We start from the raw sequence: 23,173 nt of genomic DNA, 5'->3' as shown, positions 1-23,173 counted from the left end.
GCACACCGAGCCTACCTGGACACACAGAGCATGCTTCCGGACAGGCACACAGTGGTACCCAAGTGCACACGCAGGGACACGGGGAGCCACACATGCCCACACATGCCCACACATGCACGCCCTGCAGGCCCCCCAGTCCCTTAGCCCCTGGCCTCTGCCCCTACTCAGGCTCTTGGGCCTCCTGCGGGGGTTGAGGAAGGGGCAGCAGAGGGGGAAGGGAGGCCTTGTCAAGGACACCAGCAAGGAAAGGGAAAAAAAAAATGAAGTGGAAGAAATAAAATCAAAAGGCTTTTAAGGCTGCTCTCCCCAAGTAGTTGATGTCTTGGCTGCGATTGCCGGCAATGAAATATTGTGCTCTATGATCGCTTAATGCGCAGAGCCCAGCAACCCTCCGCCTGCTCAGAGGCAGTCCCCTCCCCTGCCCCTCCACTCCCCTCCGGTCTTGATCCTCCCTGGCAGATCTGCCTCCTTGTTCCCAAAGGGCCCAGAGTGTGTGGTGGAGGGGACAGCTGCTGCTCGCTTCCAGCCTGGCATTGACCCCAGGAGGGGCTCCAGAAGCCACAGCTGGTATGGGGACCTGAGCCCACCACCTGGGCAGGAGGGGGAGCTCAGCTCTGTGCTGGGACTCCTGCCCATGCCTGGCAGTTGTGGTGCTCAGGGCTTTCCCTGCTGAGAGGCTGGGTCTGGGGGCCTTGAAGCTGAGGCACCCTCAGCCAGGAGGGGAAGGTCATAGGATCCATGTGTGTCTCATAGGGATCTTTATCAGCCTGGAGAGGCTGAGACTCTTGGAGACTCTGTGTGTGTGTGTGTGTGTGTGTGTGTGTGTGTTGGGGGTGGGTGGATGGGGGGTGGAAAGGTGTCCTGGCCTAATTCTCAGCATTTAGCTAAAAACTGATCTCAGTCATGGTTAAAAGCCCTGGCTTTCAGCCTCAGCTCACATTCAGCTCCATCACTTCCTGGCTCTGTGACCTTGGGCAAGCTCTGAGCCTGAGTTCCACACCGGGAATGATGGAGGGAATCATAGAGCTGGCCTCATAGGGTTATTGGAGGATTAAAAGAAAATATATGCAAAGTGCTTAGCACGGGGCCGGCGCAGGGGCAGGAGGGGAAGAGGGCCATAGCGGGGCTAATTACATAACTGCCCACTGGCTCCACCCCACTGGCCCGGGACTTGGAGGGGCCCGGCTGGGAGCAGCCTCAGTGGTCCCTTCCCCTGCCCAAGCTCTCTCCTCCCTGACCCTCGCTTCTACACCCCACCCCGCCCCCAGGCAACTGTTCACTCTCAGTGCCTTTCTGTCAGGGCTGCCAAATTGGCCAAATCTCCGTAATGCTAAAAAATTGGCCCATTAGCCGGCAGGGAACATTGACAGGAGGGGGGAGCAGTGTGCATTGCTGCTACAGATATGCCAAGGGGCCAGAGGGAGGGGGCTGCAGGGCTCCCCAGGCAAACCAGCAATACCCAGGGAACGGTCCATTGCCAGGTGTGTGTGTGTGTGTGTGTGTGTGTGTGTGTCTGGGGCCCCACTCTGTGCCAGAGAGTGGGGGCTTGCACGCCATCACTTCATATAAACACCCCACAACGGCACTGAGAGCTGGGCCCTGTCATTATTCCCAGGTGGGACAGATGAGCAAGATGAGGCTCAGAGACAAAAGCGCTGGAGCAAGGTTGCTCAGGAGAGGACTTAGCCCCGGTCTGAAATTCCACTGGCCTCCATGCAGACCCCTTCCTGGGTGTCCCAGTGACCCCCAAATACCCCAGGGGCCTTGCTCCTGAAGTGTCTGCCCTCTGTCCCACCTCCTGGTTCTGCCCCCTCGGGGTGTCCCACTGCGCTGGGCTAGCTGGCCAGGAAGTTGATCTTGTCGGGGATCAGCTACGCCCAGCTGCTCCATGGTGGAGAGAAATGAGGTGTGTGGAGGAGGTCACCAGGTGCCTGAAGGAGGATGGGGGAGGGAGGCTTGGGGCTTCTGGCTGGCCCCTACCCTCCGTGCTGGGGGTGCTTAGACAGGGGCTGCCCACCTGAGTCAATTCCCAGGCTCTTCCCTGACCTCCTTGTTCAGGATCTCAGATAGCCCCGTTGTTCCCATTCTCGGGTAAGAAAACTGAGGCTTGAGGAGGCCCAGTACCTGTTCACAGCTGGGAAATGGTGGCTCTGGTTTTTAATCCAGATCAGTGTGACACCAGAGCCTGAGGTTTTAATCCTATTGCTCTAGTGATGGGGAGCGACCTCATTGGTGTCATGTCCTATTAGGGGACAGTTTTAATCCTGAAAATGTTTTCATTCATTCTTTCATCCCTGAAATGTTAAGCACCTCCCAATGCCAGCACTATGCACTGAGGTCACAAGATAAATAAGATCCGGGCGCCTGGGTGGCTCAGTTGGTTGGGCGGCTGCCTTCGGCTCAGGTCATGATCCTGGAGTCCCGGGATCGAGTCCCGCGTCGGGCTCCCTGCTCGGCGGGGGGTCTGCTTCTCCCTCTGGCCCTCTTCCCTCTCGTGCTCTCTATCTATCATTCTCTCTCTCTCAAATAAATAAATAAAAATCTTAAAAAAAAAAAAAAACAAGATAAATAAGACCCATCCCTAGCCAGGCCCTGGTTGCTCCATGCAGTAGAGATCAGCCCTGCCTCACTCCGCAGACCCCTAACCTGGGCCACTGCCTACCCTCCCCCCCTCTTTCTGCATCTACTGGCTTATAGATATGTCACTGCGCTGAGCTACGTGGACATGGGGGTCTCCATGCCTGCCCTTGATAAGCTGAGACACCTGCGAGTGGTCTTGGGGTCCCTCTGGTCCTTCCTCTGTGGTTCCCGACATCCCATCCCCCACTCCCAACAGAACTCAGGCAGGGTGGCAGGTACCTGATGATGCTGATGGTGGTGCTGATGGTGCTCAGGAGGTGGACATGGGGGTGATGAAAAGGATGGGGTGATGCAAGTCCAGGCCCAAATGAAGGGAAAAAACAGGCAGAGAGAAAGGGGGTGCACGCAGAGAGGTGCTGCTCAGTGACCTTTCACCTGCCCCACCCAGCGAGGCCCCACTGCTGCTGGCCCATTTCCCCAGCCAGCTCAGGGGAAGGCAGAGGCCTTGCTCCTTTCCAGCCGGGGTCTGGCCATGGCTCCTTGGCCCTGTCAACACCTGGTGCATGTGCATAGGTCCCAACAGACAGGGTGACCCCCAGCTCTCCTGGCCCAGGGGCCGGTCAGCAGGGGACCACGGGGTCCAGAGCGGCAGGCATGGTACTGGTGCATGGGCTGTGGGCAAGGGTCCCAAGGCTGTGGCCCTTCCCTCCTCTGAGGAGGGTGGAGGCAGAGTGTGGAGCAAGGCAGGCTCTGCAGGAAGGGACAGGTATGTGGGCTGGCGTGGGCAGGCTGACACAGTGTTTCTGAGTTTGGGGTCAGACTCCTTCAAATCCAGGCCCACCGTCGACAGGCTGGGGGGCTCCCTGTTTCTTGATCTCTCGGAGTCTCAGCTTCATCACTGTCCCGACACATGGACGATAATGCTATCTACTTGGTCGTCGTGATTTTTGCAACAATTCTGCAAGTTGGAGGCTCAGCAAAATGCCTGGCATGGAGGAGGCGCTCTGGAGACGTCACTGACTTCACTCTTACGGCATTTGCTGGCTCCTGCGGGCCGCGCAGATCCTGGCCAGCAGCAGCCTCCAGGTGCTCACGGCTGGGCGAGGGGCTGGGCTGGGGACTCCCGCCGCTGGGCCTCTTGGCAGGCGGGCTGGGCTGGCAGGCTGGGCTCCGATGGCCCACCTCCCTGTCCCCTTCCTGTGCCAGGCGGCCCAACCCTCCACTGCCCCCACCTCCTGGCCTCCCCCTGTGCCCTCTCCACAGGCTGGTGAGGGCTCTGACGTGTGAAATAAAAAGGGATTTTAATTACCTCTCAGCAAAACAGCAATTAGAGAGAATCACAGCCCAACAGCAGTCCCCTCCTCCACTGCCTCCGCCAGATCTTTCTCCCCTTTTTCTCCAGCCCCCACCCCGATTCTGAGGCTGGATGGAATGGGAAGTCCTCTGATTCAGCTCAGGACCCCTGTGCCCCAGGTCTGGGGATGAGGAGCCAAAGGACATGAGTTGGTCTGTGCTAGGGACATGGCAGAGCGGGAGCAAAGGGCTGCACAGGGAAGCCCCCCAACGGCTGGGGGCTGGTCACTCGAGTGGGGCCTCCCCGTGCATCTGTACCTTGGAGACAGCCAGTACCCGTATCTTTGGGGTCCGCCTGTAGCCCGATACATGCCCATCCCTGCGTGTGTGTGTGTGTGTGTGTGTGTGGCCCGGGCGTGTGACCGCTCGTGTGTGCACGCAAGCGTGTCAGCACTCCGGGGCAGTGCAGCCCACAGGATGAGCCCTCTGCGCTGGGGAAGCAGGCACAGTTTTCAACAGGCTTTTAAAATAATTGCCTGTGACCCTGAGCTGCAGCTCTCTGTCCACGGGCCACCCCTGGCCCAGGCCTCCGCTGCCTGGGGTCACTTCTTGGTCCATCTGCATGGCCTGCAGCACCTGGGCTGCATTTGGGGAGGGGGCCGGGGAGGGCGGAGTGGGGTGTGCCCACAGGTGGCTTGAGGCTGGGGGCGGCGATGGTGGGGGGCTGATTGAAGAGGTAATTGCAGACAGCAGGCCCTAGCTAATGCATGTTATGATTAAGCCCCATTACCGAGGGAGGCCGCTCAAGCATGGGGGTGGGGGCGGGGGGGGCGGGGAGGCTGATTCTCGGGGGGGGCCTGTGCCAAGGCTGACTGATAGCCTTTCTCATGGGGTGGGGGGAGCAGGCTGCCACTGCGGCCTCTGCGGTCCCCTCCCCCTCCAGAGCTGTCGCCAACGGGAGCCTGCCCAGCTGAGAGGGGAGAGCCAGAGTTTAGAGGTGGGAGAGGCACTCCCCCAGGACACACACTCAGCCCTGGGCAAAGGTCTGAAAGCCCTCATTCGGTGCTCTAAGGGGCCCAACCCGCTCGGGTGAGCAGCAATTTCCTGGCCATTAATCTCGGGGTTCCTGTGGCTGTCAGGGGCCCCCTGGCAACTATAAGTCTCAGTGCCAAGGGATATGTCATTGGGTCGCAGAAGCCAGAATGGCTGTAATTAGGCGGCTGACATCAGAGACCCCAGCCCCACACCATTTCATTGGGTGCCATAGGTGCCAATCAGGCGCCCCTCCTGCCCATCGGCTGAGGATGGGCCAGGCCAGAGCACCCTGATCCCCTGATTCCAGGGCAGGGTGGGCCCTGGAAGTGGGCTTACCTGTCCATGGGCCTCAGAACCTTTCATTTCACAGAAACCCAGAGAAGTTATACACTTCCTCGAGAACGCACAGTAAGGGCTGGATCAGACCCTGAATTACCCTAGTAACCTAGCTTGGCCACTTACCAGCTGTGTGACTTTGTGAGTGTCACTTAACTTCTCAGGGCCTCAGTTTTTGCCTCTGAGAAATGGGGGTAATAGTAGCATCTACTCCTAGAATTGTTGTGAGGATTTAAATGAGACAAATTAGCACTTAAAGCCCAAGATCTTTTCCAGAAGTCAGCTACCAGTATTTTTTAGCATGGCCTCTGCTCTTTGAGCTGTATCCTTTGTGGTAGGCAGAATTCTAAGAGGCCCCCCAAGATTCCTGCCCCTGGTGTACACACACACACACACACACTCTCCCCATTTTTGTTCAATCAAACACAAGTCTGGGGTACCGTTATAAAGGGATTTTGTAGTTGTAATTAAGATTCTGAATTAGTTGAACTTAAGATAGGAAGCTTTATTAGACCTAATTACTTGGGCCCTTTAAAGGCAGTTTCTCTGGCTGGTTGATGAGAGGAAGATAGATTCAAAGCATGACACGGATGCAGTGCCAAGGAGATTGTCCACTGACGACTCTGGAGCTGGAAGGGCCACCAGGCAAGGGGTGCAGGTGACTTCCAGTTGCTGAGAGCAGCCCCTGGTTGACAGCCAGCCAAGAACGGACACCTTGATTCTGCACCGAAGGAACTGGATTCCAGCCCAACCAGTGAGCTTGGGAGAGAAGCCTGAGCCCCAGGGAGAGAGCCCAGCCCCCACCCACCCTGACTTCAGCCCCGTGAGGCCCTCAGCAGAGACCCCAGCCCTGTGCAGCCTGGACTTCTGACCCACAGAAGCTGAGATCATAACCGTGCTGTTTTAAGTTGCTGCACTTGTGGAAATTTGTCACACGGCAGTAGAAAACTAACCCTCTTCGGTAGTTCTGAGGGAAGGCGGGGGTGGGGGACATCCTGCCTGGAGGGGAGCTCAGCGCTGGGCTGAGGGCAGCCCCAGGCGAGGCCAGCACTCTCAGACGTGTGGATGGACACAGCTGCTGGAACCTCTGGGCAGCGGGGGAGGAAGGCAGAGATGGGCAGCCAGGCTTCCCGCTGTGGGGCGGGCAGTGCGGGGCTGGGGCCTCTGGTATTCCGCTGGCTGTCCTCAAATCTGACCTGTCATCCGCAGGATGTCTGTGGGGGCCCCTCGCCATCTGCCGCCTCAGCCCACACCCCTGGGTGGCTGGCCGTAGGTGAGGTGGACACGGATGATCCCGGTGACACACAGGTGTTCAGTGGGAACTCCGACTCTGGCACTATTGTCCTCTCTGCCACGGTTCCTCTTCAGGGAGTCTCTGGCAGTGCCCCCCTCCAAAACACACAGTCTAGAGGGAGGTCCCCCCCAGGGCCAGGGCCCTAAGCCTGGCCCCCTGAGGCCCTCTGAGGCCCTCTGTCTCCTCCCCGCCACAGCCCTGCTCTGCTATAAGGGGCAATTAGTGGCCTCCATTTTAATTAGCTAACGATCCCCTTCAGCTCCAATCACTTGAAATGATGATGGAGTGCAGGGGGGAGGGGACCTCGGGCCCAGTGACCCTGTGAGGCAAGGAAGGGGCCCTTCAGGTCCCGCTGGTTTCTCTGGGCTCTGCCCATCCCAAGCCCGCGCCCCCCCCTTCTTGCAGTCTCAGGCAACGGGCCCTAGGGATCCTGACAGGAACTGCCCCAGGCTCTGGGGTCCACCTTTCTATATCCCCACAAACACCCCTGGCTTTATTTGCATCTTGTAGTAGGAGCTGAGCTCCCCGTCATGGCCGGTGCATCAGACAATAAACGCAAGGGGCCTGGTTGTCAGAACTGGAGACCCACAGCTGTCAGGCTCTCTACTGCCTCCCTGCCCCCCACTTCTACCACCCTGTTTTGACTGCCAATCTGGCCTCCACCCCCAGTTGCACTGTGGTCAAGGCCTTGACACTCAGGCTCGGCAAGGGCAGGGTGATGGGAAAATCTGGGGTCCCCACGGAGCTAAGGAAGAGAGACCAGGAGAATGCCAAGTCACCAGATAATGTCAGGTGGGGACAAATGCTGTACAAGATGTGCCCAGGGTAACAGACAGAAAACAACTGGGTGCTTCAGACGAGGAGATCCAGAAAGAGCCCTTGGAGGTGGGGCCATCGGGAAGGGAGGCCAAGGCCTGGCTGCAGGCCCTGAGATTCCTCCTGAGGTCTCTGGGCAAAGCCACCTCGGCACGTGCCCAGTCCCGCAGGGTCAGCACTTCCCACCCGACACAGTTCCTGGGCTGAGATCACAGCTGGGCCCCTGGCTGTGTCACCTTCACCTGGGTTCCGCGTGCCCTGCCTGTCCCCTACAGAGCCGTCGCTTCATCCCCGGGCCCGTAGTGTACGTGCCCCCAAGACGCTGAAGGCAGCAGAAGGGTTTAAAGCTCAGCTTCAGGGCTCGGGAGCTGGGTGAATGGGGGCAGCTTGCTTTCCTTCTCCGGGCTCCGTTTGCCTGCGTGTAAATCGGGGCCAATGCCAGGGGCCCCTCCTGGGGTTTCTAAGGCTCAGTGTGGGGCAGCAGGGAGAAGGCCTGCACAGAGCATGGCACTTAGTACGTGCTCCACACGTTTTATTATGGGGTTCCACCCACAGCTGTGGGAGGCCCACCCAGACGGGGGGCAGGGGCCTGCTTTCTTTAGCCCCGTCCATGCACCGGGTTCCAGGCTGGGCACGGAGGGGCACAGATTTCTCCTGCAAGGAGAGGCCCTCAGGGAGGGACCTGCCCAGCCAGGGGGACCGTTAGGACACTGCAGAAGCTGAGAGGGAACAGGAGAAGGACTGGAGGGCTGGGCATGAGGCTCTCGGGCTGAGGGGATGGCGACAACAAAGGCACAGAGACAGGGGTCCTGTGCTCTTGAAGAGGAGGGACGTTTAGGGGAGCATGATCCAGGAGGCTGGAAAGGGGTCTGAGGCCAGACTGAGGAGGCCCCGGGAAGCCACGACGAGGGGTCACAGAGGGTGTGGGGCAGGAACGGGCAGGATGCAGCAGCACCTGGGTGAGCGAGCCGAATGAGGACACCACCTTCCTCCAGCAAGGAAGGGGGAACGAAGGGCCAGAACGGAGACAGGATGGATGCGAAGGAGATGAGGAAGTAAGAGACCGGGGGCTGGGCCCTGAGGCAGCCAATGAGGAAGAGGCGGGAAGGTAGAGGTGAGCTGGGTGTGGCAGCGCAGTGAGCCTCTGGGGCCCCCGGCAGGGGCAGGGGCGGTCCGAGGGCCTGGGAGCCGCCAGCCAGGCACAGCCTCCAGGGGATGGAGAGCAGCTGGAACCTGGGAGGGCTGGGCAGGGTGGGCCGGGAGGGAGGGGGGAGAGGCAGGGAGGACGTCTGTGCGGGAAATGTTGCTGTGGGCCCATGGGTACAGGGCACTCAGCCACACATTTTGGGGCACCTGGGTGGCTCAGTTCGTTAAGCATCTGCCTTCGGCTCAGGTCATCATCTCAGGGTCCTGGGATCGAGCCCCGCATCAGGCTCCCTGCTCAGCGGGGAGTCTGCTTCTCCCTCTCCCCCTCGCCCCTGCTCGGTCTCTCTCTCTCTCTCTCTCTCTCTAATAAAGGGATAAAATGTTAAAAAAAAAAATAAACCACACATCTTGTGATGTCCCATTGATTTTTAAAAATTGAGTGATGTCCGCCTGGGCCTGGAGGCTCCCGCTGAAGTGCTCATAGAACTTATCTTTCTTGTGGGGAGGAGGCCTGGGAGGGGAACACGTGTGAAGGAGGACTTCACGTTTGCCTTCAACCTACTTGTGTAGTCGCAGTCTCCTAAAACAAGAATGTTTATATATTTCTTGTATGAAATAAAAAACTGAGGGGCGCCTGGGTGGCTCAGTCGTTAAGCGTCTGCCTTCGGCTCAGGTCATGGTTCCAGGGGCCTGGGATCGAGCCCCGCGTCGGGCTCCCTGCTCAGTGGGAAGCTGCTTCTCCCTCTCCCACTCCCCCTGCTTGTGTTCCCTCTCTCGCTGTGTCTCTCGTTGTCAAATAAATAAAATCTTGAAATAAAAAACTGACCCGGAGGTTGGTAGGTGATCCGAGAGAAGAGCCTGTGCACAGCAGGATGGAAGCCTACCACACAGTAGGATAGAAGTGAGGGGACCATGGCAGGGGAGGAACAGCCCCCTCTGGTCGTCTGATGGGTCCCAGGGCTGAGGAGAAGCATGTGTAGGATCTGAGAGGCTGGGCAGGTGTGTGTGTGTGTGTGTGTGTGTGTGTGTGTGTGTGTGTGTGTGTGTGTGTGTGTGTGTGTGTGTGTGTGTGTGTGTGTGTGTGTGTGTGTGTGTGTGTGTGTGTGTGTGTGTGTGTCGTGTGTGTGTGTGTGTGTGTGGCGCTGTGCCTGGTGTGAGGTTTGGTAGGGGAGGAGGGATCCTGCGAGCTGACCACAGCTGTGTGAGATCTTTCCATTTCTACCAGCTGTGTCATCTGTGCTGGGCTCTGGGCTCCACAGCAGAGTAAGATGTAGGCAGTATGGTTGGGGCTCAGGGGGGCAGGCCCCCAGCTCATCAGGGCACCTGACCAGACAAGAGAGGCTGACATCCCAAGGAGGATGAGTGACAATTGGCCATTCTAAGAGGCGATGGGAGAAGGATGCTTCAGCAGCAGCAGAACAGCAAGTGCTAAGGCCCTGAGGTGCATGAGAGGCAGCTAAGTTCTGGGAAATGAAACTAGATCAGAGTGACCAGAAGAAGAGAGGTAGGAGGTGGGGAGACAGAGCGGGAAGGGCAGAGGTTGGGAAGAGGTCGCTGCCTCATGGGCACACTAGGTGTGGGGGTTCTTTTTTTTTTTTTAAGATTTTATTTATTTGACAGAGACACAGCACAAGAGAGAACACAGCAGGGGGAGCGGGAGAGGGAGAAGCAAGCTTCCCGTGGAGCAGGGAGCCCGATGCGGGGCTTGATCCCAGGACCCTGGAATCGACCTGAGCCAAAGGCAGACGCTTAACGCCTGAGCCACCCAGGCGCCCCTAGGTGTGGGGGTTCTCTCATGAGAGGTGAGGAGGGGCGCTGGGAGCCCGGGGCCAGTGGGGAGGCTGGGGCAGCGGTCCAGGTTGGAGCGAGCACACCATGGGGTTGGGAGCTAGCAGAGGAGCTCAAGAGAGGGGCCTGCCCAGGGGAGGTTCTTGAGTCCAGCTCAGTGAGGGCCAGGCAGTTTGGGGAGGAGATGCACCTCCCTCAAGGAGGCCCAAATATCTGAAGTAAGTGGGGTGCAGGGTCCAGCCCTCCCTACCCCCCTGCCTGGTCAGGTGGCTAGCCCACTGGGAGCTCAGGCAGGAAAGGTGGGCAGCCCCTCATACCACCTAGTCATGGCAACAGGGCAGAATGAAGGCACGGACTGGGTGCTGGGGTATGTGGGCCTTTGGGGCCCCCCAGGCCTGCTATGGGCACCTAGCTTTCCCACAAAAGTCTGCGTCAGCACCGTGGTGGCTGCCCAGAGGCTCCGGCCTTCCCCCGCCCCCTCCCCATCACCCCGGCCACTTGGGAGAGTCATTTCATTTCTCAAATTAAAAATCCATTTTGTGCTGTGAATAATAGATGGGATGAGCCCTGGGAGGCTGGGCAGAGGACAGGAAGCTGGTTGGGGGGTGTTTTCCAGGATACAGAAAAGACTGCAGAACGGACTGTGGTGCGGAGTGGGAGCTCGTTGGGTAGGATGCAGCCTGGGGGGCATCCCAGCCTCCATCCCAGAGCAGAGGCAAGACGAGGACCCCCTTCAGCCGCCGCGGGGCTCCGAGGCCTGCCTGCTGCAGTGGCAGGCAAACGGGGGCCCAGTCTGTCCCCACTTATGTGCAGCCCAGAGGGGTACAGGAATGGTTCTCACCCTCAGGTGCCTGGCTGCAGGTAGGCAGTCCCCTGCTTTGGAGGGAAGCAGTTAGCACTTCCCTTGGTTAAAGCTCAATAGACACGTCATGGTCATCGGTGTGAGAACTGTTGTCCCAGCGAGTGGGGCTGCTCTTTGCCCCTTCCCCTGAACCCAGACCTGGTGACGCCTCACCTGGGCAGGGTAGGCTGGGATCTGGCCCAGGGTCAGAGAGGAGGCTGAGTTGAGGGTTTCAGGGCCAACCTGCACCCCTCACCTCTGCTCCTGGCACCCCCTCAGGCCTTCTCTCTCCAAGGCAGCTCTGACGGATGCTCCCCCAACTCCTGCTTCCCCGGCCCCGGAGCTGGGCCTCCAGTTGGCCTGGCTCATGGCTTGGCTGGGTGCTGCTGAGTCCCGTCATTCTCTTGTTCTTCGGTTAGCGGGTCACCTTGACAATTGGGGGCGGGGTGGTGGAGCACTGGAACTGGATGCCTCAAAGAGAGCACAGGGGCTGGAGGCCAGCCCCCTGGCCTCCTCTCCTACCTGTGCCCAGCTTCTGTTTCTGAGAAGGAAGGAGCCAAGGACCTGGTCACTCTACCGGCAGACTGTCTAGGGGGTCTAGGACTGAGTGCTTGTGAGCCCAATGCCCAGGCCACTCTGGTCACCGTGCTCAGGCCTGGGGTTGTCCTGGGAGCCTCTGGGGCTGGCTGTGGGGGGTGAGGTGCTGTACAGAGCGGGCAAGATGGAGCGCGGCAGGCAGATAGGGCGGCCTGGCTGCATGGGGAGGCAGAAGACCCGATCGATGACAGCTGGGAGCATGGGAGAGGGATGGCCAGGAGGGGTCCAGCGGCTGACCTGGGAGGGAGCCGCGGCTGAGGGCTTGGGTCCCCCACCCCCTAGTGGCTGGGACAGCGGGGTCCCCAGGGAAGCACGTTTGCCTTTGTGCCTTTCTGTCGGAAGAGAGTCGGCTCCCTGAGACAATATCCATTTTTATATTTCTTGGAAATTTCACGGCATTCATTTCAGGGAAAATAAAAGCTGTCATTGCTGGAGAAATGATACCAATCAGGGCCCGAAAAGGCTGGAAAATTATCCTCCTGGAGACGGAACGTTGAGGGAGAAAATGCAGATTAAAAGCACAAAGAGCCACTTTGCCACCGCCCTGCCCTCCCCTCCTCCCTTATGGAATCACCACATTTTACATAATTCCCCTTCTCCTCAGTGGAATTAATTGGACCCACGAAGAGCGCGTGGGACAGAGGAGGACCCTGACATGGCTGGAGGTGGAGGCAGAGAGGATCCAGAGTGGTGGCGAACAGACCGGCAGGTGGACAGACACAGGAGAGGCAGAATGGGGGCCGAGGTGGCTCCTCGGGGGGCCAGGGGTCAAGTAGCCAGGCTGCCGGAAAGCCCCAGGGAGGGGACAGGGTGGTGGGGCCTTGGAGCCCTTGCCTTGTTGTGGTTTCTATGAGCTGGGGCTCCATGGCAGTCTCGGGCTGTCTCACTGTCCAGGCCAGTCCGGCACGCTGGAACGGGCAGGCCTGGGAGCACTGGTGCCCGGTGGGGTCCCCTGCTAGGGACACCGGAAGCAGAGAGGGTGGGGAGGGCAAGACCAAGAGAGCAGAGGCTCCAGAAACAGTAGCATTGGTCCCAGAAGCCCCAAGTTCCCTGCGGCCCACAGGGCCAGGCCCTGTGGGGGTACAGTGGTGAGCCAGGCAGAAGTGGGCCCTGCCTCAGGGGCTGGGGATGTGGGAGAGAGGTCCCACATTCAAAGAGCAAGTTGTATGGGAAGAAGGTGGCGGGTGAATACATTCAGAGACACCCATCCCCGCGCCCACCCCCTACCTAGCTGGTCCCCTCCACCAGTCCATATAGCAGGGGCCTGAGGCCTGCACTCCCCGTCTGAGGGCTAGGGCTGCAGGGCAGGGCCGGCAGGCACCCTCCCTCCTTCCCTCCTGGTCCCCAGCGGGGAGGGTCTCTTGCATTACTCCTTAGTCTTTTTCTCTCTTCCTGACCAGGGGCTTCCGGAGCAGTGGGGGCTGAGGCCAGCCGAGGTTTGGGGGAGGGGTGCAGTCTCGACCCTCAGGCCCCCTTCCTGCAGTAGCCTCCGAAGCTCTTTCTCCACCAGGGTGAAGGCTGCCTGGCCAACCAAAACCCCAGACGCCCTCGCGGGAGTGCTGGGTAAGGGCAGGGGCTAATGGGGGGGGGCAGGAAGCCCATTTATTGAAGGCTGCTCTGTGCCAGGCGCTGGGCAGGAGCGCACAGGCGCTATTTCAGCACACCCCACGGCCTCGCTGGGAGTCAGCCCTGGGCGGTGCTCCAGTCCTGTGGGCTCGCCTGGGACAATCCACGCGCCTCCTCAGCTATCGCTTGAGCCCCTTTCGGGCGGGCCTGGTAGGCGGCCCCAAGTGGGGGCATCGGATCAGAGGGGAACCCTTTCCCGGGAGTAGGAGGCGCCCTCACTCTGCCCGGGACGCAGTTGTACCTGGAATCCCCGATCCCCGAGCCCGTACAAGCCCCTCGGAAGCGAGTCCCGCAGCCGCCGTCCCCGCCCCCGAGCTGCCACCGAGCTGCCAGGTAGCCGGGATGAAGGGTGGAAGAAGGAGGGGGCGCGGGGGGCGGGCGGAGGAGGGTGGAGCCGCCGGCGCGCCCCCTCCCTCGGGGCCGGCGGGCGGCGCGGCGGCAGAGAAGGCGGCGGGCGCACGGAGAGAGCTCCCGCCCGCCCGGCTCCGCTCCAGCTCTGGCTCCGGCTCCGGCTCCGGCCCGGGCTCGACCCACTCAGTTCCCGCTCGGCCCGGGCGCGCACCTGCCGGGTAAGTGGCATCCGAGTCCGAGGCGGCCGCGGCCACCATCGCAGCCACAACCGCCGCCGCCGCCGCCGCTGCGCCGAGCCTCCGGGCTTTGTCTGCGTCCTCGCAGCTCCGGCTGCGGCTGCGACTCTCCGGCTCAGCTCTCGGGCTCCGCGCACTGCGCGGCGAGGCGCGGGAGGCTCCGCGCCCAGAGCCATTGGGCGCACCGGGCCAGCTCGCTCCGCGCCGGGGGTGAAACTTCGCTCAAGTTTGGGTTCCGGGAAAAACCTGTTGAAGCCGGGAGTGGCCCACGGCGGGGACGGAGGAGCGGGGAACGGAACCGGTTCCAGGTTCTTAGGGTCGTCGGGGGTTTCTCCCTGATTCGGGGCCGGTTGGAGCGCGCCGCTTGGGAAAGGGGCTGGTGGGCATTCTGGCTACTGAATAGAAGACGGGGCTGGGGGTGGCTCTACGCACATCCTCGAGGACAAAGTTTGGTTCTTTAGCCGCTTTCCTGAGCGTCTAGTTCCAGTGCGGCTTCTGGGTCGGCGTAGACTCGCCCTTGACCACACCTCCTTTCTCCAGCCTGTCTTCCCCCTCCCCCACCTGGCCGTGGCTGTAGCAGGTCGCAGATGAGAAAGGCAATGGGAGGAGAAACAGCCTTTCATTGAGGGCCTACTATGTGCCAGGCCCCGTGCACGATGCTCCCCTACTTTATATCAGGGCAAGTCTGCGGCAGGCATCTGTGTGCAGGGAGAGAGGAAGCCACTGTGCGTGCGGAAGCCGGCGGCCACTCTGAGCCTTCCCCTGGCCTCATTCTCAGACTGGCTGAGGGAGGCCAGGCCCTCGGCCCGCTCGCTGGTGCAGTCACGGGGTGGCCTCCAGCCTCTGGACCTAGGCCTGCGCCCCTCCTCGTCGTGCTGGTGGGCCCCGTCGGGCCCCTGTGCCTCTCTCAACCCGCGTCTACCCTTCCCGCAGCTGCGGCCCGGGAGCCATGCGGAAGCCCGCCAGGAGGCCGGCGGCCCGGCGCATCCTGTAGCTGAGATCGCCGAGGGCTGCGCGGCGGTGCCAGCGGCACCATGGAGACCCCATATTCGATGACGGCGCACTACGACGAGTTCCAGGAGGTCAAATACGTGAGCCGCTGCGGCACGGCAGGTGCGCGCGGGGCCTCGCTGCCCCCCGGCTTCCCGCTGGGCGCGGGGCGCAGCGCCACCGGGGCCCGGGCGGGGCTGCCGCGCTGGAACCGGCGCGAGGTGTGCCTGCTGTCGGGGCTGGTGTTCGCCGCCGGCCTCTGCGCCATCCTGGCCGCCATGCTGGCGCTCAAGTACTTGGGCCCGGGCGCCGCGGGCGGCGGCGGTGGCGCCTGCTCCGAGGGCTGCCCGGAGCGCAAGGCCTTCGCGCGCGCCGCCCGCTTCTTGGCCGCCAACCTGGACGCCAGCATAGACCCGTGCCAGGACTTCTACTCCTTCGCGTGCGGTGGTTGGCTGCGGCGCCACGCCATCCCCGACGACAAGCTCACCTACGGCACCATCGCGGCCATCGGCGAGCAGAACGAGGAGCGCCTGCGGCGCCTGCTGGCGCGGCCCGGGGGTGGACCGGGCGGTGCGGCCCAGCGCAAGGTGCGCGCCTTCTTCCGCTCGTGCCTCGACATGCGCGAGATCGAGCGGCTCGGCCCGCGGCCCATGCTCGAAGTCATCGAGGACTGCGGGGGCTGGGACCTGGGCGGCGCCGCCGAGCGCCCCGGGGCCGCGGCGCTCTGGGACCTCAACCGGCTGCTGTACAAGGCCCAGGGCGTGTACAGCGCCGCCGCGCTCTTCTCGCTCACCGTCAGCCTGGACGACAGGAACTCCTCGCGCTACGTCATCCGCGTGAGTGCGTCCCCCTCCCCAGTTACCCCGCCGGGGCCCCGGGGGTGGGGGTGGGGCGTCATGGGCGCGCGCGCGCGCACGCTGTCCCCGCGCAAGGCGACCGGTGCAGAAGGGGAGGGGAAGGGAGGGAAGGGGAGCGCGCACCAGCCTAGCGCGGGAGGAGGGCGCAAGTAATTTCCCTCGAGTAATTGCGGTGTTTAGTGGAGCCGCGGGAGCCGCAATTTCGCAGTCCTGTGGCAGGCTGTGAGCGCACGGAACGAGGGGTGTGCCAGTGGCCTGGGGTGGGCCAGAATGCCAGGGGCCCCAACTCTCGGGTTGGGCCCCAACTCTCTGGGTGGGCCCCGCGAGTGCCCTTTATAGGTGGGGAAGGTGAAGGCTTATGGGAGGAAAGATGGGGCATGGGCTCCCGCCTCCCCCCGGATCGCCAGGCTAGGCTGGTGAGGGGTGGGGGTTTCTACCAGCTTCTCTGGAGGGAGGGAGGGGTAGGGTCTTCGTGCTCCTGGGGCTTGTGACAGTGGATATCTGGCCCGTCCTCTGGTCAGTCTGTTTGCAGGAACCTGGCACGCTGACCTCTAATCTCTGACCTCTGACCCCATCCCTCTCCCCAGATTGACCAGGATGGGCTCACTCTGCCGGAGAGGACCCTGTACTTAGCTCAGGATGAGGAGAGTGAGAAGGTGCGGGGTTGTAGGGTGGGATAGCAGGGAAGGCCTGCGGCTCCAGGAGGGATAGACTAGGGCCTGACACTGACCTCCACCCTTGAAATGTCCCCTCTCGGTGCAGATCCTGGCAGCGTACCGGGTGTTCATGGAGCGCCTGCTCAGCCTGTTGGGAGCCGATGCTGTGGAGCAGAAGGCGCAGGAGATCCTGCAGCTGGAGCAGCGGCTGGCCAATGTGAGCAGGGGGACGACCGCGGACTGAGGGGAGGGGACCGCCAGGCGCGGCTGGTCCTCCTTACTCACGTCCACCTCCACCTCCACCTCCAGATCACAGTGTCGGAGTACGATGACCTCCGGCGAGACGTCAGCTCCATGTACAACAAGGTGACGCTGGGGCAGCTGCAGAAGATCACCCCCCATGTGAGTGCAGCCCACCATGACGCTCGTCCCTTCCCCAGGGCCACAGATGGGTTCCTGTGTCCTCCTGTGCCTCTCCCAGACTCCCTCCCTGTCCTCTGTGGTCCCTGCCACGCCCAGCCATACTGTCCCCCCACCCCCACCATGACAGCTGCAGTGGAAGTGGCTGCTGGACCAGATCTTCCAGGAGGACTTTTCGGAAGATGAGGAGGTGGTGCTGTTGGCCACAGACTACATGCAGCAGGTGTCCCAGCTCATCCGCTCCACACCCCGCAGGTACTGCTGCCAGCCACCCAGTCCTGCCCACCTGCCCCTCCGGGCCCCTCCCCTGCGCTCCACACCCCTTGCTTGGTGAGCTTTGAATTCCCATTTTCACTCCTGTTCTGTAGCCACCCTGGGGAGGAAGGTGAAGAGCACTGGAACAGGAGTCCAGATCCCCAGACTCAGACGTGGCTCTCGCCTACTCCCTGGGACCCTGGGCAGGGCTTGTGAGCTGCCTGAGCTGCAGCTCGCTCATCCCGGGATAGTGAGGCTGAGTGAGTCCCGACTTCAGAAAGGGAGGGTGTGGTTGTAGCTCCGCTGCCCCGTGGTCGCCGAGGGGAGAGCCTCCTTGGTCTCTGGCCTCCTTGGGGAGGAGCAGAGGCCTCTCAAGCCCGGGCCTGAGGCAGACAGTCTCCTTGAGCGCCCCACAGCAAGTTAGCATCTGGCACTCTGCGGGGGGCGGGGGAGGGAGGCGGGCGGAGGTGTGTCCGGCTGTGTGGGGGCTCAGCCTTTTTCCCTGCTGGGGTTCAGGCCACTCCAGGTTCTGCCCCCACAGATCCGGGATGACCCTCACGTCCGTGTGGGTGTAGGTCTAACCCCAGGCTGGGGGGTTTGGAGGGGGCTGGGGTGGTGCCCTTGGCTGGCCCTGGCACGGGAGCCCGTCTAGACATGCAGCTGTCTCACCTCGTGCTCAGGATCCTGCACAACTACCTGGTGTGGCGTGTAGTGGTGGTCCTGAGTGAGCACCTGTCACCACCATTCCGAGAGGCGCTGCATGAGCTGGCCCGTGAGATGGAGGGCAGTGACAAGCCACAGGAGCTGGCCCGTGTCTGCTTGGGCCAGGCCAACCGCCACTTTGGCATGGCGCTTGGAGCCCTCTTTGTACATGAGCACTTCTCCGCTGCCAGCAAGGCCAAGGTCAGGCTGCCCTGGGCTTGGGGTTTGGGTGCGGGTGCTGGGCTGGGCATCGAGTCCTCCCATGGCCTTGGAGAATGGGGAGTCCCACACATCCCCTTGCAGACAGGAGCTCAGCCCTCTCTGGGGCTCCGGACTACTTCTCACCAGGCCACCTCCCCCAGGAAGCCTACCTGGTCTACCAGCCACAGGAGGGTTTCCCCCTCAGGCTCCTGCCCATCTTTCTCTGCCATGCTCAGTAGGCGTGGCCTTGGGGATACATGATCGTTGGTGGGGTGGCTTGCTTCCAGATTGTGAGCTTTTTGTTGGGGGTGCAGGGCCTGGATCCCCGCCTCCGAGGTCTCCCCTCGGTGCTCAGCACCAAACCTTAGGCCGAGGAATTGGTACTGAAATAGTGGTACCCCTCATGCCAGGTGCCGGGGGGTGGTGCCCAGAGCTAAGGCCTCCGGGGTTGACCCCTGATCCCCGACCCCTGGCCCTGCAGGTACAGCAGCTCGTGGAAGACATCAAGTACATCTTGGGCCGGCGCCTGGAGGAGTTGGACTGGATGGATGCCGAGACCAAGGCAGCTGCTCAGGCCAAGGTGAAGTGGACCCTGTCCCCATTCGTAGGTTCCACAAACACTTATTGAGTGCCAACTGTGTGCCAGGTTGGGGTAACAGAAGAGGCAAGATGCCCCTTGTGGGATTCACATCACCTGGTCTGGTCTCCTTGAGCCCCATCTCTGGGCTGGCCCTAGAGCTTTCTCCCTTGGGGGGTGGGAGGGTGTTTCCCGAGGCCCTGGCCCACTCTGGCCACCGTCTCGCCTGCAGCTCCAGTACATGATGGTGATGGTGGGCTACCCGGACTTCCTGCTCAAACCCGAGGCTGTGGACAAGGAGTACGAGGTGGGTCATCCCCTGGCCCTGCCCTGCCTGACCGGCTGGGCTTCAGTCCCTTGGTCAAGACCCCCAGGGAGGCCCACCCTCACCAAAGAGGAGGAGCCACGGCCCTCAGTTGATGGCCCCTGGGAGGACATGGGGCCTGCACAACCTCGGCCTGGTCACACCCCTCGCCTGCTGTTGAGTGCTGCCCATCCTCCGTGCAGTTTGAGGTCCACGAGAAGACCTATTTCAAGAACATCTTGAATAGCATCCGCTTCAGCATCCAGCTCTCAGTCAAGAAGATCCGGCAGGAGGTGGACAAGTCCACGTGGGTGCCTGGCCCAGAGCTGGGGAGGGAGGTGCTGTGGGGAGAGGCTCCTTACCAAAGCCAGGAGGCTGCTGGGGCAGACCGCCTCACAGCCATGCTGGTGCAGGTGGTGGTGGGGGCACTGCGGTGCGGGGGGGACTCAGCCTGGGGGAGGCGCAGGACATGGCTACAGGCTGGGCCACTCCTTAAGAAGGAGCCGGCTGTGAGGTGGGGGGGGCCTCCCTAGCTGACCCCCACCTCCCTCCACAGGTGGCTGCTCCCACCGCAGGCCCTGAATGCCTACTATCTACCCAACAAGAACCAGATGGGTAAGGGGGCGTGTCCCGCATAGGGGCCCCGGACGGAGGTGGGGCAGGTCTCCTGCTGACCCTGCCCTCTTTGTAGTGTTCCCTGCAGGCATTCTGCAGCCCACGCTCTATGACCCTGACTTTCCACAGTGAGTACCCAACCTGGCACGAGCCAGAGCCAGCTCTGCGGTCTTGTCTGCCGGGTGCATGAAAGCTGCTCAGAGTGTCCTGACCCGGGCTGGGCCCAGCAGTCATGGCAGCTACAGATCCTGGGGCCCCATCGTCTTCAGCCTGGGTTATTTAGAAAAATGTGTAGGTTTGTTTGTTTTTTTTTCTTTCTTTCTTTCTTTTATTATGTTTTCTTTTCTTTTTTTCTTTCTTATGTCCTGAGTTCCCCCTTACCTGGTTTGAGGCTCCTTTAGGTGTTTCAAAAGTGGAGTGATCCTAGTGATGAGGAAACAGGCCAAATCCTACATGGGGTGCCTCAGTTTCCCTCATGTCTTCCTCCAACCCGCTCTCTTCCCCCATCCCAGCGCTGTTAGATCTGATTTCCTAAAAAGCAGCTGCAAAGGTATCATTGGTCCCTTTTACATATTGTATGAGGACCCTGAGGCATGAGTGCCCCAAGACTGTGAGGACTCCAGTATGGCCTCCCCGGGCCGCTTGGGCCTGACAGGGGCATTCCCGGGGCCTGGGCAGCAGCGTGCAGCTCCCAAGAGGGTGGGTGAGGCTGGGGCCTGACGCTGCTGCCGTGGGCCCAGGTCTCTGAACTACGGGGGCATCGGCACCATCATTGGACATGAGCTGACCCACGGCTATGACGACTGGGGTGAGGCCCACGGGTGGCCGCAGGGGGTTTTGGGGGAGGGGAAGGACAGGGTGGGGGCAGGGCGGTGATGGGCTGATGAGACCCCACAGCCCTTCTGTCCCCATGGGCCAGTGGGCGGGTGGCGGAGGGGGCCTTGGGGCTGAGAGTTGGTCCCAGCCTCTCTGCCCACGGCCCGCAGGGGGCCAGTATGACCGCTCGGGCAACCTGCTGCATTGGTGGACAGAGGCCTCGTACAGCCGCTTCTTGCGCAAGGCGGAGTGCATCGTCCACCTGTACGACAATTTCACGGTCTACAACCAGCGGGTGAGACCCCCTGCTGCCCCCGAGGCCCGGCTGGGCGCAGACGAGGAGCGTGCACACCCACGTGCACACACGTGTGCCCCGCTCCCTGTGCACATGCTCGGGATCTGCATGCACACTCACTTGGGCGCATGAACAAGTTCACACGGACTCATGGGACATGGGGCGCACAGGGGTCAGAGCCCCATCTAAACCCTCTGGGAAAGGGAAAGAGGGGGGCCGGGGCCCAGGGCGGCAAGGCCTGAGGAAGGGCCGCAGTGGGCCGCAGACAGCCCCTGGCCTCTTCCCTTCTCGGCAGGTGAATGGGAAGCACACGCTTGGTGAGAACATCGCGGACATGGGTGGCCTCAAGCTGGCCTATTATGTGAGCTGCCCCTGCCTGGCCCTCCCTTCCTGTGGGGGGAGGGTAGGGGCTGGTGAGGACTCAGCCAGGGACATAGGCACCCCTGCCTCCCCACCACATGGAGCTGTGGCCTCTGACTGGCACCGCGTCCTCTGGAAAAGGAGGGACTCCCAGCCTGCCTTCAGGGAGAGCACAGAGGGCTGCCTGGAGGGGCCGAGGGCTGTCTGGGGTTAGCCCTCCCAGGAAGGAGCACGCGGCTCCGGGAAGGTGGAAGGCCGACATGGTGGGCGCTATGCAGAGCAGGGGCCAGTGAGGGGCTGACTGGGTGGAGGGTGAGCCAGTCTCCACGCTGGGGGCACCACAGCTCCACACCGTCACCCCCAGGCCTATCAGAAGTGGGTGCGGGAGCACGGCCCAGAGCACCCGCTGCACCGGCTCAAGTACACGCACAACCAGCTCTTCTTCATTGCCTTTGCCCTGGTGGGGGCCGGGTGGGGGCCATGTGGGAGGAGGCGGGCAGGGGCGGGGACGTAGCTTCCAGCCTGTCTCTCACCAGCCAGCCCTCAGAGGCGATGGCCCGGTGGGTGGGTTCGGAGAAGGGATTAAGGCCTAGTGTGCTGGGGGGGAAGGTTGGCAGGGTTTGCTCAGTGGACTCCTTGGCTTCATCTTCTCCTCTCCTCCCCTTCTCCACCACGGGGCCCAGAACTGGTGCATCAAGCGGCGGTCACAGTCCATCTACCTGCAGGTGCTGACCGACAAGCACGCACCTGAGCACTACAGGTCTGCCTGCCCGCCTGCCCTGTGCCTCGTCCCCTCCCTGTGTCTGGGGTGGGAGCAGGCGGGAAGGGGGAGGGGCAGCTGGGGGGGGGTCTTGGCCGCTGGGACCTCCTCTAGGTGGGTCTCTCCTCCTCCTCCAGGGTGCTGGGCAGTGTGTCCCAGTTCGAGGAGTTTGGCCGGGCCTTCCATTGCCCCAAGGACTCGCCCATGAACCCTGCCCGCAAGTGCTCCGTGTGGTGAGCCTGGCCGTCCGCCCGCATGAATTGTCTCCCTGCCAGCTGCCGGGGCAGGCATGCACCCGGCGCTGGGCTGCTCGGGGCGCCACCCGCCTTCTCAGCCCCTCCGGGACCTGGCCTTCCTGCCGTCCCTCACTTCAGGAGGGGCCCGGAGCAGGCATGAGGTTGGGCTCCAGGAGGGCCTGGGGCAGAGATGCCGGGGTCCCCAGCTTTGGCGCTAAGGAGCCAGACCCGCCCCCCCCCCCGCCCGGCCAGGCCGGGTTGTACAGGTCCCACCTTCACTATGTTCTTGCCGCTGAGTCTGGTCAATAAAGTGCTGTGCTATCGCCTTGTTTTCTTCGGGGTCCCCAGAGCAGGGTGGGGCTGGAGGGGCCCCTTTGTGGGGAGGCTCAGGCCCTTCACACAACGGGGACCCTGGACAAGACCTTGTCCCTTCCTGTCCCACCTCCCTGGCTCTTCTGTCTTTTCCCCCAACCTCCTGTTCCTCCCTCCCCCCTGCAGTCCTGCCTAGGCTCCTATCCAGTTCTGGGGGTACCCCCAGACCAGGCTCATGGGTGCCAGGACACCGAGCCGGTGGTCTGTACTCCCGTGTGACCCTGGGACTCACTTCCCCTGCGGGAGCTTCTGCAATGTCCCTTAGCCAGTCATGAGCCCAGGCCTTGGGCTCAGCATGTCCAAGAGAGGGGAGCCGGGAGCTGGGGGGGGCCAGTCCATGCAACATTGAGTCATCCTCCAGTCTGAAGAGGAGGCTCCAGGGATGAGAGAGAAAGGAGTGTTCAGGGGCGGGTGGTGACGCTCCAGGCGTGGCCCGTGGCGGGGCGGGAAGAGGAAGGGCTGCCCCATTGTGAACAGAAGGGTGGGGGTGCGGGGAGGACATCTGTGGAGCAGCCCCACTGGGTTATCCTAAGGTGTCCACGGTGAGGGGGGGACCAATGGGCTTCCTGCCTTTCCTCCTGGGGTCTGTTTCTCTCACTTCAGGGACAGCCTACCCCCCCCCCCCCCCCCCCCCCGTCCCCCAGCACCGCCTGGTGTGGCCCGTCCCCATCTCCCACTGCAGTGGCACATCTCTTGCCAGCGCAGCTCCTGTCAGGCTCAGGGAACGTCTGTCCCCATCTCAACCTGGAGTGACATTTAAAAAGCTCCCGAGTCTGAGCCTCGGGCACACCAACCTCGGGGAGTGAGAGACAGAAAGC

The 23,173-nt window shown here is 61.9% G+C and overlaps 1 protein-coding gene across 1 annotated transcript; it reads left to right on the top strand.

Moving 5' to 3' along the window:
* The first annotated feature begins 13,789 nt into the window (after positions 1–13,789).
* ECEL1 (endothelin converting enzyme like 1) lies at positions 13,790–22,296 on the top strand. The gene is made up of 18 exons (XM_027590300.2): positions 13,790–13,921; positions 14,873–15,765; positions 16,374–16,442; positions 16,549–16,659; positions 16,752–16,844; positions 16,993–17,117; positions 17,798–18,020; positions 18,502–18,600; positions 18,830–18,904; positions 19,105–19,208; positions 19,458–19,516; positions 19,593–19,644; positions 20,257–20,324; positions 20,503–20,627; positions 20,923–20,988; positions 21,352–21,447; positions 21,671–21,747; positions 21,885–22,296. Exons 2-18 carry the CDS (start codon positions 14,974–14,976, stop codon positions 21,982–21,984), a joined length of 2,334 nt encoding a protein of 777 aa, XP_027446101.2. The 5' UTR covers positions 13,790–13,921; positions 14,873–14,973; the 3' UTR covers positions 21,985–22,296.
* Positions 22,297–23,173: the final 877 nt, after the last annotated feature.

This window comes from Zalophus californianus, chromosome 3 (assembly GCF_009762305.2).
Source record: "Zalophus californianus isolate mZalCal1 chromosome 3, mZalCal1.pri.v2, whole genome shotgun sequence".
In the NCBI taxonomy this organism is placed as follows: Eukaryota; Metazoa; Chordata; class Mammalia; order Carnivora; family Otariidae; genus Zalophus; species Zalophus californianus.
Note: the sequence above shows the minus strand (reverse complement) of the source record. Positions and strands in the feature narration are given on the sequence as shown.

Bases quoted from the DNA above. Each gene is read 5' to 3' on its own strand.
- ECEL1 (XM_027590300.2), top strand. From the start codon at position 14,974: ATGGAGACCCCATATTCGATGACGGCGCACTACGACGAGTTCCAGGAG. The intron at 18,601-18,829 runs GTGAAGTGGACC...TCTCGCCTGCAG, and splicing joins AGGCAGCTGCTCAGGCCAAG to CTCCAGTACATGATGGTGAT. The intron at 19,517-19,592 runs GTAAGGGGGCGT...CCCTCTTTGTAG, and splicing joins ACCCAACAAGAACCAGATGG to TGTTCCCTGCAGGCATTCTG.